The sequence below is a fragment of the Cupressus sempervirens genome, chromosome 9, assembly GCF_028749045.1.
Source record: "Cupressus sempervirens isolate cs-2001-9-10 chromosome 9, ASM2874904v1, whole genome shotgun sequence".
Classification (NCBI taxonomy): domain Eukaryota; kingdom Viridiplantae; phylum Streptophyta; class Pinopsida; order Cupressales; family Cupressaceae; genus Cupressus; species Cupressus sempervirens.
Genome location: NC_143126.1, coordinates 729,094,701 through 729,109,948, shown reverse-complemented (window position 1 = coordinate 729,109,948; position 15,248 = coordinate 729,094,701). Strand labels below are relative to the sequence as shown.

General features: G+C 35.3%; 1 protein-coding gene across 2 annotated transcripts in view; it reads left to right on the top strand.

Annotated features, from left to right (window-relative positions):
- The first annotated feature begins 2,386 nt into the window (after positions 1-2,386).
- The window catches only part of LOC149540784 (uncharacterized), a 160,198-nt gene continuing 147,336 nt past the window's right edge, over positions 2,387-15,248 (top strand). For both annotated transcript variants that reach the window (XM_089801861.1, XM_089801860.1), the window contains exon 1: positions 2,387-2,744. In XM_089801861.1, the coding sequence (XP_089657987.1) occupies positions 2,568-2,744 (177 nt within the window). In that variant the 5' untranslated portion in view covers positions 2,387-2,567. The remainder of the gene's footprint in view (positions 2,745-15,248) is intronic.

Here is a 15,248-nt window from a genome sequence, read left to right as displayed (position 1 = left end):
TTATCATTTTATACTACCTATACTACATTGGAGAATGTGAAACTTTGTAGAGTTATGCTCCTTTCTTTTCTTTTCATTTCTATTTGTTGTGGTGCTTAAGAAAGATGGTTTATGGAGGATGCTTATTGACTATAGGGTCTTGTAAGACAACCTCTAGGAATCAGTCATTTCATTGTTAGTTGTCACTCACTTTTTAAAGGCATTGCAGTCATATGTTTCCTTGATTATTATTTTATACTAGCTATTTTTTCTAGATTACCTTTTTATACCATATACATTGGCCATTGAAGATGAATCAATCTCTTGGTTTTAGGCAATGCAAGAGGAGACCCTAGTTCAATATCAAAGATCAATAGTGGTCTTGCTTGGGTAATATTGCTTCCTCTATCACATACACAAATGACACTTTTGAGGAAGCAAGTTGGGGATAGTTGAAACCTCAATCCATAAGCATGGATGACGTGTGGAGTTTAAAAAAACATAATTTCTAGCACATGTTTGCATGTCTGTTAGAGATGTCTATAGGTTTTTTGAGTTATAGATTGTGGTGGACATTAAAATTTTGACTCTTGTAGGCGAGGTAATGACCTCAACAAGAAAGCAAATCGAAATAGCTAAAAAATTGAATGACTTCTTATCAAAATAGCTAAGAATTCCCCTATTTATAACCCACCAAGGAGTTTCAACCATCAAAAAATTTCTAATATTAATAAAATTATTGGTGGTTAGAACTTCTTGGTGGTTTTCTAATAAGGGTGTTCATAGATGTTTTGATCCCTAGTCTTTTAGTCCATTAGTTATTTTGCTTCATTGGCTTGTTGGGTGCATCCTATAAAAGTCAAAATTCTAACATTTGCAACCATCTATAACTTAAAAAACCTATCCACCTCTAACATAAATGCAAATGTGTGTTGAAAATTGTGGTTTTCCACCTCTACCCGCTATCCATGCATATGGATTGCAGTTTTATTGTCCCCTGACTTGCTTCCTCAAAAATACCATTCAAATGAACCCTAATCAAATGTTTATCATCATTCTTCTATTCCAACATCATCAGGTTGTTCTTTTAGATGTTAGTTGATGTTAGACGAGTGACTGACGAATCAATCATCCCAATGTCCAATGCTCGTTTAGCGATAATGAGTTTAGTTGTGCATCCGATGAAAGATTGTCGATTGATGCAATGAATTATCATTTGAAATTGGTGCAAAATGTAGTGATTTCTTTCTATTACCCATTGAAGAAAACTTATTTAAAACAACATGATGTTCAATCCTATACTTAAGAGTAAATGGAATTGCAAATTAAAGAAGAGGTGGAGGAGTTTAAGTAGTAACCATATAAAAATTTAAAGTTAAGGCTAATGCTTAAACCCTAACATGGAAAATCTTACACCATAAATTGCCTAATGGAGATAAATTGAAACTTTTAAAGACTCATTCAAATAAGTGTAACGTTTGTCATCAAATCGAAAACAAAACAAAAAAATCTTATGGGGATGCTTTTCAGTTAAAATGAAATAGAGGACGTTATTTGATCAAGTTCCCACCATTTTTTAATAATGTTTTAGGCTGGAAAGAAGTTTTCAGTATTGATTTGTAAAATAATATAATTGCTGATTCTAAGAGACATACTATTTTATTCTATATTTGAAAAAGTACATACTTAACTATGTTTTCTAACTATATTATACATCAAAAAATTAGAAATGCTACAATTTTACTCTAGCATTATGTTACAATTAGTTTGTTAAGTTTTCAACTAGAAACAATAAAACTACAACCAAAAAAAGATAAAAAATCAAATATCAACTTTTACATTTGCACAATAAAAAGATCAAATATTCTAATAACTTGAAATTCTTTAATTTTCAAATGGAACTATTGTTATACTTGTTAGGACAGTTAATGGATTGTATCTTCTCTATTTTCTTCTTACGATCCTTCTCACACTGCTATTCTAAAAACTCTTAGTCTCTTTTGGTTGCAGGCATAGGAATTAAGAATAGGAATCCATATTGAAAATATGAATGACTATTCCAATAACAGCTATTTTTTGGAATGGACATAAGTTCATTTTAAGAGCAAAATAAACATATGTATTCCTATTCCATATTCTAATTAATGAACCAAACAAAAAATATAAAAAATATTCCTAATTTCCTATTCCTATTCCTATTCCTATTCCTATTCTTATTCTAGCAACCAAACATATTCCTAATTTGCTAAAAGAGATGCTCGAATTGACAGTAAAAGGTCTTATAACTCGTGGCTATGTCTATACAGCCACGAAAATGCACTTTCTTACGAACGAGAGGACTTGGAATTTTTTTTTGAAAAGTTGGAAAAAACAATGTAAAGGGAGTTTCGTGGGGCTATAACTCGTTACGTATGTCTTTCTTAAGACTTGGCAGTTGATTTGATTAGTCATATTATCTTTCGAGCCTCATCGCGGTGACGTCTAACTCATTTCAGGAAAACTTATTTGTGGCCGAGAATATTTTTCCATTTTCCAATATTTTTAGAAGTCTGGTTAATCTGTGATAAATTCTCCACTTGCCTAGCGAAATGGCGATAATCCTGGCTAATCTCACGTCCCCGTCAGCTGGAGTACCTCCGATGGCAGTTAGCAGCACCTCTAAAAATGGCAGCAAACCATTGGTTGACAGGGCTGTTATAGTTGGCGGCGGCCTTGGCGGACTGTCTGCTGCAATTCAACTCCGTAAGATGGGAATTGATGCTCATGTAAGTCTCTACCTTCAATAAATCATATGCTAACAATTCTTCTCTATGGCCACCCTCTTAAACATTATGAATTTTACAGCAAGATCATAACTAATAGATGAATTTCATTCGCAGAGAACTTTCTTAAAAAAAGTTTGATCATATGATGAATTTGGAATGTATACGTGGATTAAAAAAGGTAGCAGTGACATCTTGAAATCGCCTAGTGGACACTCGGACTTGAATTATGAATCCGCATCTTTCAACATGCTCATTGGTTAATGTTGGTACTGTACAGAATGTGAGGAGATGGTACTAGTCTAGGATGGTCCATGGCAACCCATTCACCTCTTGCTAGTACATTACCCACGGCTCCTATATCAATATCCACAGCGTGCAACAAAACTCAACCCATCTCCTCTATTAACGGCAATGTAGTTTTACACCTGGGTTTCAGTGTGTTCACTTTCCAGGATTTGGGGTCTGTTGCCCTGATATCAAAATTGGCCCAAATTTTTAAAATCCTCGTCATATCAAACTATGGTTGTTCCTTAGATGAACCTCTTTTTGAGCTTAAAAATTGCCACTTATTCTCAAGTTCTAAATCATTTATGTCCTTCAAATGCCTTCGGCTTCTTCCCAGCTTCGTTCTGCCTTTTGAATTTTCGAATTCTGCTTCCTGAGTGTCAAGTTATCAAAGATTAATGAAACACTCTAAAATATGTGTTTTCAAATAAATCATTAACCATTAACCTCATCTAAAAAGGTGAAGATTTGGGCTCCAAAACATGTGTTTCATCTTAAAATATTAACCTCTCCATCAAAAAGGTTAAGATAAGTTTCCAAAACAAGTGTTTCCTTCTACATCATTAACCTTAACCCCTTGTCTCAAAGGTTAAGGTTGAGCTCCAAAATACGTATTTTGGAGGTGGTTATTAACCTCTTTCTCCAAAGATTTAAAATTCCATACGTGGTTCAAATGGAGTAATGTTTTTGCAGAGAAAGAGAACCTGGTTTGAAAGCATCACCTCGGCTATCATCTTTCAGCAAACGAAGACAATACCTATGAATTGAAGAGCATAGCCAAATGCCAGAATCCCTTTGACAACCTTTATCTTCCACCCAATCCGCACGTCTGGAGATCAGCACAATATGAGTAACAACAGCGAGGAAGCATGTGAATTGTTTGACATCATCCCCATTCGTGAAACCAAAGTCATGATACACAGTTTATGTTGATTAAGCAATTCAAAAATCTCAACTAGCAGCATGGGCATAGTAATGGCAAAGCATTGTGGAAAGGAAAACTCATGGCTATGAAGCTTGAGTATCGATTTGAAAACTCAATAAAGCAAACCATCAATCACTTCCCACCCACCAATGTGCAAGTTTGGTTGCGGATACATGTTAATGGAGATATGGACAATGCACGTGAGCTGTTTGAAAAAATGCCCACTCAATGACAATTTTGAGCATTTGACATTGAGAAGTTGAAGTTTTAAAAGAAAGTCTGAACCACAGTTCGATCATCCAACCCCCATCTTTCTAACGGTGATAGGCAGAAATAACCATGGCGTGTGAACTATTCCATAGCATGTCTGGAGATTCAAAGTGATCAATTGGGAGGAGCTTTGAAAGTGCAGTTGATAGACACTTTGGGGAATAATAAATAATGAAAATAATGTGGGAGTGCAGAACAAGCATGTGATTTGTTTGACGGAATACTCCTCTACCAGCTCGCAGCCTGTAATGCATTGATGGAAGAAGACAAGCTATAAGTGTTTGACCGAATGTCCCCAATGAATGCCCATCGTTGCTTTTCGTCAAAGAACTCTAAGTCAGATTTGGGATACATGGAAGATGTGTGATATTAGCTTACGCGTACCATTTCCCTTGTCCAGCCTGCAAAGACATTGAATGAAATTAGAGAATTGATGATTGGCGATGAAATACCAATCCAAATGTTTGAAGCTGGCTTCGAATGTTGCAAGAGTAAAGAGAAACTGAACTGTTGGACCAATCATACCAATCTTTGGTTAAGACACATCACAACATATGGCGGAAAACTGTTGGAAACTAATGCTGCAAAGGAATGGGAGTAATCTTATAACAAGTCCAATCCAAAACAAAGGAATTTGATTGTAAGTCTCAGAGGTTGTCGTTAACTCAAGCATGTGATCTATTTGACATAATGTTCGCGCACATATGATAGTTTCAAGCATTTGGTATGGAAAGTTTGAAGTCTTAGAACAAATGTGATGAGCCATGTTTCACTCCAGCCCGCGTATAGATGGCATCACGCTTCCGGAAGACTCATCTACATTCCTTTGTCCACCACATAATGCTAACATAATTGCCAATATGGTAAAGATTTGAGATGTTACATTTGAGGAGGATAGATGTTTGTAGAAGCCGCTTATCTGACAGTGCTTCATAGTGATTTCCCACTTACCTAACTGTTCTAAATGTGACCTCCAAGAATATGTTTGCCCAGAAAATGGAGAATATTGTATTCACCAACTTAGCACATGTTCAAGTTTGTCTTCTTCAGTATTTAGATGAAGAGAAGAATCCATGGCCACTTCAACGAGATTGTTTATTCAACTTTTTCACTAAAGCATTCTGAAGTTATATTCTGTAATTTATGACTTTTGTCGTTTTGGGTTAATTTTTCTAAGGTTAATTAACCTCTCCTAAATCATGTATTTGGGAGGTAGTTATTACCCACAAAAGAGTAGCTTTTAACCTTGATGTTTATATAAGAGATCATTCTTGGCTTTTTATGGGGACTTTTTGGTTGGAGTTTTTGGTAGCAAGACAATTTTTGGAAATTGTGTACAGATCTTGTTCTTGTAATCAGAAACTTTCATTTATATTCTTGGTGCAAGGAAATAAAAGGAAACACATTTTGGGTTCTCTTTCTACAAATCGGAAATGTTGAAATGTTGATTCTTTTTGTAATGGGTGTTTTCACGGTATTGTGCAAATATTCATGAATTATCGAATCAACATTGTGCTAATGGTAGCCTTCAAGTGTAGCTCTTGATTGCTCTTATTAGCGGTTTATGTTCATTCAAGAAAGTTGTGAAGTCGTGTGGTGCATTCATCATCAATAGCTTTCTCTCTATCTTTCAAAGTTTTAATTCATTTATGTTGAAAAATCAAATACACCCATCATACGAGGGAGCTGCCGCTCTCAAACGCAGAGGAAGATTGTTATCTGGTACTGATCGGTTGCAACCTCTGCAACTGTTGGTACGGTTTTCACTGTTCACAGAGCAAATAGGGTCAGTTTCAGGAGTAAATTCACAGTGACAAATCTGTTTACCAACAGGGTCCAGTGTGGATGATGAATCTGCGCCATTTCTAGAAGTTACTTGGCCTATGGACATCCATGTATTCCTTGTTGGTATATCACCCTCGGATCCTATATCAATAATTACATTGTGCGGCAAAACCTCATCCATTTCTAGAATCTAGAATGGTTCAGTATCATACCTAGGTTCTAATTTGTGCAAAACTTTCCTCGGTTTATGATCTAGTGGTGAATTTGCACTATTGGAACGGCCATTTTCTCTAAAAGTTGCTGCAGTCTAGATAGTTCACCACCTTGATACAATAGGCACAGGATACCATGCTAATATGTGTTTCCTCTAGTCTTAATTCAGTGACCATCTGCTCCCTAGCTTCTTTGAAGAGATGTGTACCATTGTGAGATAAGTTTCCCTACTCAAATGGATCAATGGTTTTATTATGCTCCTTTGCCTAAAATACCTTGTTGTTTTTTATTAGATTTCCAGGGAAAGGACCCTGATCCGATTACAGAACAGAGTAAGAAACAGCCAGCAAAGGAACATTAAGTTGAAGACCATAGAGCACGCCTAAGTGCTTAACAAAACATAACCAAACACAGCTAAGACAGCAAGCTGGAATATTTAAAATCCATACTTAACCAGCTTCAAAATCAAAAACATCCTAAAGATAACCATAACCATAACCATAACTAACTAAATTACTTTGTTGTTTGTGTAATGTCCCTGGCAAGAATATCAGCCAAATTCACCAAATTTTTGAAATCAACACAAACCTAAGCTCCTTCTGATCACCAAATCTTGGTGTGGGAAAGGTGAGAGCATATGAAAACTAGGATATGAACAAGAAGCAATTAATTTCAAACTCACTGACAGAAAACCATTCAGTTTACAATGTACATTAAATGCCAAATTGAAGGACAGTAGGCAAATGATCAATGCCTAAGTGGCAGATTACAAAATAAGATCTGATCAATGCCCAAAGGCCAGATTTGAATCAACACTACGTTGGTGGATAATGAAAATACAATTCTTCGTGGTTATACCATCAAATTGTTATTATAATGCAAGTGCAAGAAATAAGTCAATCTGTTGGAGGACCTTTCAAATTATTACAAGTGGTTACTAATAATGAACTTTTTTGTATGACAGCAATTTACAGACAATATTGTATCAGAAGATGAACCAATACTACTGTCAAAATTAATCAGCAACAATGAGCACATATCCTCTAGTAATCAGCTATCAATTATCAATGAAAACGCTTATAGTGATGTCTCCCAGAAATGATCAAGTTTTCTGTTGTATGGTGGCTGATTGATCTCTGAGAACCACTTAAAATAATGCTAGAACAACTAATAATAATATCTTCAACAAGCATCCTCAAAACTGGTGTAAAAGTGTGACAGTTGCATAGAACACTGTAGCAACTAATAAAATAATAGATAATCTGTAAACTACACACTAAAACTTTAAACATCAATAATAGGTAATATTTGGATGGAATTCCTCCTTTGGAATAGAAGGTTTCCTTAACTCCATTTTCCAATAAAGTTCTCATTTCAAAGCAAATAAATGAACACAAAGGCTCTATTTGAAAGTCAGGTATTTGATAGATAAACTGGTGCAGAGTGCAGATGAGCCTCCACTCTCTTTTTATAGAATCTCAAGGAATTTAAATTCAAAATATTCAGTTTTCCCTACCAATATCTATTTTTTGTATCTCTACTCCAAAATTCTAAAATATAACTAAGAAGTACACAAGGCTTATTATGCTCCATTTAGGTAGCCTGGACAATAATAAAGCTGTCTTTTACAATGCGTGCACTAAGAATGTTATAACCAATTTAAATATTATATGTTAAAATAGTTTCCTATTCTAACCCATTAACTTATGAGAATTTCAAGGCTAAGGGGCCATGATGAATGCCCAGAACCAAAAAGGGGACATGATAGTTTGTGATCCTTGTGACATCTTGCAAGAGAAAGAATGAATTTCTTTAGTTTCTTTGCATGTCTGACCTCCAATTTAGCTGCGTAGATCATTTGTGTAGTTATCATATGCAATATAAAACATTGCAGCATGCTCTATCCTATGTGTGGTGCATCACATATGTGTGCTGTGACCATTTCCACCACAGCCAGTTCTAGTGTGGATATTAATTTGTGCAAAATTGCAGTAATTCCTTGATCCAGGTGTGAGCTAATTGGAGCTGTTGTGATCAAAGTACACTTGTGTGTGGGGGTTTGGAGACGCTTGTGCATATTTTGGAGGCTTCCATTCATCTCTAGAGCAGCAATTGGCTTGTTTATAATCTGCAAAGACCTCTATACAGCCTGCTGTTATAAATGTGGAGGCCTGCGATTGTTTCCTTGGTGGCCAAGTTCAATTTGTAGTGGTTTGCGATCAGGTTGCTAGTCAAGGAAATCCACCATTATGCCAAATTCAGGTTCTTTACCAATTAATGTAATTTTCAGTACATGATTTGAGCAATTTAATTGCAGCATCAAGCTTTTTAAAAAAAAAAGATCAATTCAGTGTTTGTTTTCAGAATTTTAGTGTGAAGCATCTATATTCTAAAAACACAAAAAGAAACAAATACATTCCAATGTCATATACAATTGTAACAGAGTTGTGTGCCAAGTGTTTGACGAAATGTCAAACCATTGGTTTATAACGAAAATTGATGTTTGTTTAAGCTATAACCGGCTTGGGTTATTACAGATTTCCAGCTTGGAGCTGGAAATGAGCAACATTTTCTCTCCTTTTCACTTGCACTTGCTTGAATTTTTTGCATTAACCCACCAAGGACTTAGAAATTTTCAATTGTTCCTCACTTAGCCATTTAAACTTTGACTTCCACTTAACATTTCCAATTTGAATTTGAAGTTTAATTGTGATGGCTCATATTCCCAAATTGCTTCATCTTGTCCATTGCCCTTCACCTTCATGATATCTTAATGTTAATCCTCATAACAAAGTGGCATCCCTCATTTGTAAAATAACTTTCTCCCCTGAAAACATTTCATCAACACTTCAGCAATTTCTTGACAACTTGCAATCTCACAGAAACCCATTACCAGTTGCTCAATAATCTAAGGCAAGGGTTTAATGGCTTGCTCACTTCCTACATAAAAGACTAAGAAGCCAAAATAGCTACTACTAAACCAAAACTATGCCTAAATGACTAAACCACTAAGCAAAAGAGAAGATCCCCATTTGCAATGAAGTGATGTGTGAAAAGGTTACAACATACCCCTTTCATGGTATCCCTAGCTCATAGCAAATATCCAACACAACGAACAAATCAGAATTTTGTCTTTCCTCAAGACTTCACAATTTTTTCTAGTCATAACATTGAATTCTAAAGTGAGAAATCTCAGTAATCTCTCTTGTAATCAGCTTGGGTAGAATTTTGCATTATTGTTTGTAATCAACTAGGCCACATTCTCACTACCCACCATCTCTATGGCCTCAATGAGAATTCTGGAAATGAATTGTGATTTTTTTCAGTTCCCCTTCACAATCAACTACCTTCAAAAGAATTGCCCCTTTGGGGTGTAAACATAGAAAATAATGAGAGGGGGAGGGAGTGAATCAATATTTTGAAAATTTACAATAGAGATAGCACAGATTCACAAGAAATGATTGAGATAGTGACACAAAATTTATAACGTGGAAACCCTTTTGGGTAAAAACCATAGTTCACTAATAACTTGAAAGGGACTGCAACCCAAATACAAAACTGAACTTGAACTCAGATTATGTTCAAATACAACTAAGGGCTTCAACCCACACACTTCAAAGAGCTCCAACTCTGCTACTGTATGGCTTCAACCATCTAATACAAAGAGCATTGATTATAATGGACTTAGACAATAATAAGTAAATGAAGGTTCAACAGTAAATGGTTTGGTTGCTAAATCACTGAATTACACCTATTGAAATTGACCATGACTTGATAGAATAATCTCAATGTTACGTAGCAATCACTAGTGTGCTGGACACACCCATTGAATCCCTTTTAACACTGTACACACCCAGACTTATCTTACTTATCTTGTTCAATTAGAAACATGTATTAAATACAACACCAAACACACCAATTCAAAGCTACTCAACTTTGACCCATGCTTCATTCTCCGAAGTCTACATCCATATTAATATAGTCCTTGGAATGGCATCTTAAACTCAGTAAAATGCCTCAAGAAACTTTGTGAATACCACTACGGAAGTATTCAATCCTTCCAACCACTTCAAAATTATATATTCCCCATGTATATTTTTTAAGAGGACAAATGATCATTGTATATGTTGCTTCACACTCACTGTTTTATAAGGCAATGAAATGTTACATATAGTGCATGTTTTACTTGATAGTCCTTGTCTTTTACGCACCAATCATCCATTTACAAAAATGATTCCCTTTTAGAAAGTGTCCACTCATTTGATGGTTATCTGACACTTGTCATCAATAGTTATCTACAATATTCAGATTTTATTGTCCCCAAATTTTAATGTACTAATTAAATTAAATTAATTAATTGGTCCCAGAATTTAAATAATATAATAAAAGGACCTTTAATTAATTATTTATATGGGGCCCAAATTAATAAAGTAATAGAATATTATCAATGGCAGCATGTAAATCTTTAGACGCTTCTTGGAGGCCTTTATAAGGAGATGGTTAGGTATTGTAATTCATCATGGATTGTTTTTTATTTCTCTTTGCATTTTCGGAGACAGAAGGCTAAGGAAGTTGTGCGCGTTTTTAGAGGGGGAAGATCCTCCCTATTCTACCCTTACAATTTCGGTGGTCAACGCCACCCTATTCTGTCGTTGGAGGTATCGCTTGAATATCTCAATGTGTGCCAGATCTACTAATTGTTGTCATTTGGTGTTCGCTTGTATCTGCTCGGATCTTGTCTAATGCATATGTAATATGAAATCAAGTACTATCATTATTTGGAGATTAATGTATTTGTGTCACTAGCATTTTGATGACTCTCTTTGGAGTTCTATTGGGTGTGCGGATCTACTACATCATGTTGGTGAATATCACCATCATTGTTTGCAATGATAATCTACTGTTTCGATAATATCTCCTATGCATTGGCATGCATTCTATGAAATCATTGACAAAAATCATACATCTGGAAATCAATTAATTCTTTTAGGTGTCACTGCTCCACAACCATTCCTCATCATACAACTTCCATCTGCTAGTCATACGCCAACCAACACCACTGTACACCCTCCAACTGCACTCACCATATGAACATTCCCCCTACTGTACATCCTTTTCCATTCTTTCATATGAATTGCTGCCAACAAGGTCATCAATGACAATGTTCATTCCTAGGGCAGAGTGACAGGAGGTATGAACTCCCACTTTGGCTGAGTCATTGAAGCAAATCAAACAAGATTGCATTATTGGTGGAAGGTAGAAGGACATCCCTATCAAAGATTTTATAGATTTGCTAATGAAGTATACTTTGTTCCAACATAATAAACTCTACAACAATAATCTGAAGTGGGAGATTGGCATGTGGCTACAGGATGAAGCCATGTCCTTAACTTCGCCACAACTATGGGAGGATATGGACAAGAAAAGAATTCTAATTGCCCCTTTAGATAGAGAAATCTTTGATGATTCAAAGAAAAAGACAGAGTTCAAGGAACAAGGAAAAATAGCAAATTTGAAACAAGATGACAACAAAGCCAACGTTGAAGTAGACCCTTAGAATCTTGTGAGTGTATGAAATGAGAGAAAGTTTGTGAATCTATAGGAGAGCATCGATAATGCTCTAGAGTCACATAAAAGGAATCATGGACTTAGAGCATGGGGTGAATGCATAGGTGCTACCGACACTCATATGCAGGAACAAATGCTACCATTGAGTGATTTTGGAGTCTATCTTCTAGTAGCGCTCAAGGAATGCATAATGGCAATATTTCCGTATGAGGGACTTCATCATGATTACAGTAAGGCCTACCTAAGCTATGAACAAAATGTTGAGAAGGATAGAATTGATGCATTTCAAGATTGGCATCTTTGGAATGCTGGAGACTCAGGACACAACAATATTTATATTAGAGTGACATAGCGGAAGTTTGATGACAATGCAGAGCAGGGGAGGTTTGATGCCAATTCACTCATCTCACTTATGCATTTGGTTTGGGACCCTGGAGCTGGTGGCCTTTCATTTGATTATGGATTGCTTGAGGGCAAGCAATATTTGGGTGACGAGGATTTGTCATGTCCCCAAATTTTAATGTAATAATTAAATTAAATTAATTAATTAATAGGTCCCAAAATTTAAATAATATAATAAAAGGACCTTAAATTAATTTCTTAATTATTAAATATGGGGCCAAAATTAATAAAGTAATAAAATATTATTAATGTTGGCATGCTGTAAATCTCTAGACACTTCTTGGAGGCCTTTATAAGGAGAAGGTTAGGCATTGTAATTCATCATGGATTGGTTTTGATTTTCTTTGCATTTTTAGAGGTTGAAGGCTAAGGAAGTGGTGCACAATTTCAAAAGTAGAAAATCTTCCCTATTCTGCCCTTATAGTTTTGATGGTTAGTGCTACCCCATTTTTGCCATTAGAGGTATTGCTCAGATGTCTCACTGTATGTGCTAGATACGCTAATCATTGTCATTTGGTGATTTCTTGTATTTTCTTAGATCTTGTATGATGTGTTGGTTCCCAAAAGCACAGATCAGAAATCAAAGAGCTTGTCAATTCTCCAATAGGATTACACAATCAGTTTTGGCAAATGAACGAAAATGACTTCAATTCCCCTGCACTTCAGGCTTCGCTACACCTAGGCGGGTAAACCTTCACTCCAAACCTGATCACTTGATCTGAGGCTTTTCTATAGTGATTTAAGCATTGCAATTTCTCCGGTTGACAAGGTCCTCAAACTCGATCAAAATGAAATTGAAAGCTGACAACTTAAAATGGTTGAATATTTTGTATATGGTTCTTAATAATAGGTTTGATGCTTGTAAGAAGGAAGATATAGATTTTATGACTTCAAATATAAACCTTATAATAATACTTCAATGATTCAAAAGACTAGTGCCTTGCGTATTCGAGCAATAGAGTCAACTACAATGGAGATTTTCACATACAACTTTATAAGTTCTACGCACTTATACCGTCAACAATTTAATAATCAAGATGCGACAAATCAAATATATATGCAATCTTAAGTTAGTCCAGATTGAACTTTAACTCCTATGGTAGGGACACAAATTGTACACAGATACGGAAACAATTCAATATTTCACTATATCTATGATGATCACATTTAAGATGCTAAATGACCATGTACACTTATCTGACATGCAAATTGTTTACAAAATTTAAAGATGATTATAAAGGACGAATCAACTATAATTTAAATCTCCATGCCTTTTAAATAATAAAAAAGTAGAAGGCTTTTATATATCATTGAAATATAATAAATAAATTTACATTAAAAAATCATCTTTTCACTCTTTATTCCTCCTTACAAGTAAAAATAAAAATATTTCTGCTTCAAATGCTTTTTGTCGAATGTCTTGTTATTTGAATAACTTACAATCTTCTTATTTCTTTTAATTTTAAGAGACGCAACCTCTGCATGTTTGGCACCACAAATATCGGCTTTGATGTCTTCCAACATCCTTAGGATTGAATTCATTATGGGAGCATCCAATAGAATGAGCATAAACCACCATATTTTTGGCAATGTTAATGACCTCTTCCTATGACTTTTTAAGCTTTGAGATAAATATCACCACGAGTAATGAAGGTGTGTATCCTGGACTACATCTGGAAAGATCATAGTAACCTTAATCTTTGAACCCCGACTTCAATACTATAAGGCTCCTCTCCATAGACTTTGAATTCTTATTGCAACTCCTCCATACTATCATCATTACATATGTTATTAGTCCTTGCCTTATATAAGGCCAGGAACTAATGTTTTTGTTTGCCCTTTGCCATTTCTTTTTAGCCCTTCGGCACAAAAAGACTTGATTCAAAACTAAAGTTATCGAGTATTTTTTAATTCATTTATCATATACAAAATCCTTAGTTTTGATTGGCTAGTTGCTAATTTTCTGGGAAAAAATCAGATTTTTGGGAATTGAAAATAAGTGGAAAAAGGGCAGCCATAATAATCTAATAAATGTGTGCTCTGCGTTTGCAGGAAATGACGTCGGTCGGATCATGTAAAAACCCTGGTCTTTGTTGTAGAATGTAATTGCAAAGTCAAACTGAAAGCTGCCTGGTCCAATTTCAATTTGGCATTCACAATCTACCCTTACAAATGCCGCTCAAAACAAACTCCAATTTGCAGACTAAACCCTCGTCCAGCAACAGAGAAATTATAATATTCAATTGTATAAATGCTCCTCAGCCACAGTTAACACAGAAAGAAGAGATGATAATAAAACTCAAAAGTCCACAATACCTCAGCTGTGAATTCTCAGAATTAAATTTACAATACTTCAGTTGTAAATTCCAAACCCTTACACTTCAGCAAGGGCACAAACTTCAGACTTAGAAATGTCACAAAGACAATAAGAGCAAAATAAGATAATCAAACAATTGGATGCTTTACTCATCAAATGGGCTCATATTTATAATCTCCAAATGGCACAAAATTCCCTAAATGAACTTCACTTAAGAAGCTTCCCACACACAACATTGAAATATAATAAAGTGCCATTAAAATCTGATTTATTAATTGCTTTTAGCTCCGAAAATGACCTTTTTCACCATAACTTAAAATTCTGACACGTAAGGCCACTGTTTCTTGTTCTCATGATTTAAAACTTTTCGTCTCGGTTCCAACGAGCTATGATACTAAGGTGACCAACCAACAACACTATCAAAAATAGCAACTTCAGCGTATTTATATGAATAATAATAATAATTCACCCATCTTAGGAAAACAACTGAAGTGGCATTAGAATCAAAATCTGACAACACCAAAGTGATCCTGATGATGAAAGATGATGAATGAACCTGGTAGGGTGACTTACTATCAATAGACACTCCCTCCAAGATTCTTGGAGCTCAAACTGGAAGCCCGAAATAAAAACTAAGAGCATCCTCCAACTTCTCTAACTCAACTGAGCTCATCGAAACCAACAGATTGACTTACTATAAATAGCAAGTCTCTCAAATAGAGCCAAAACACACCATAGG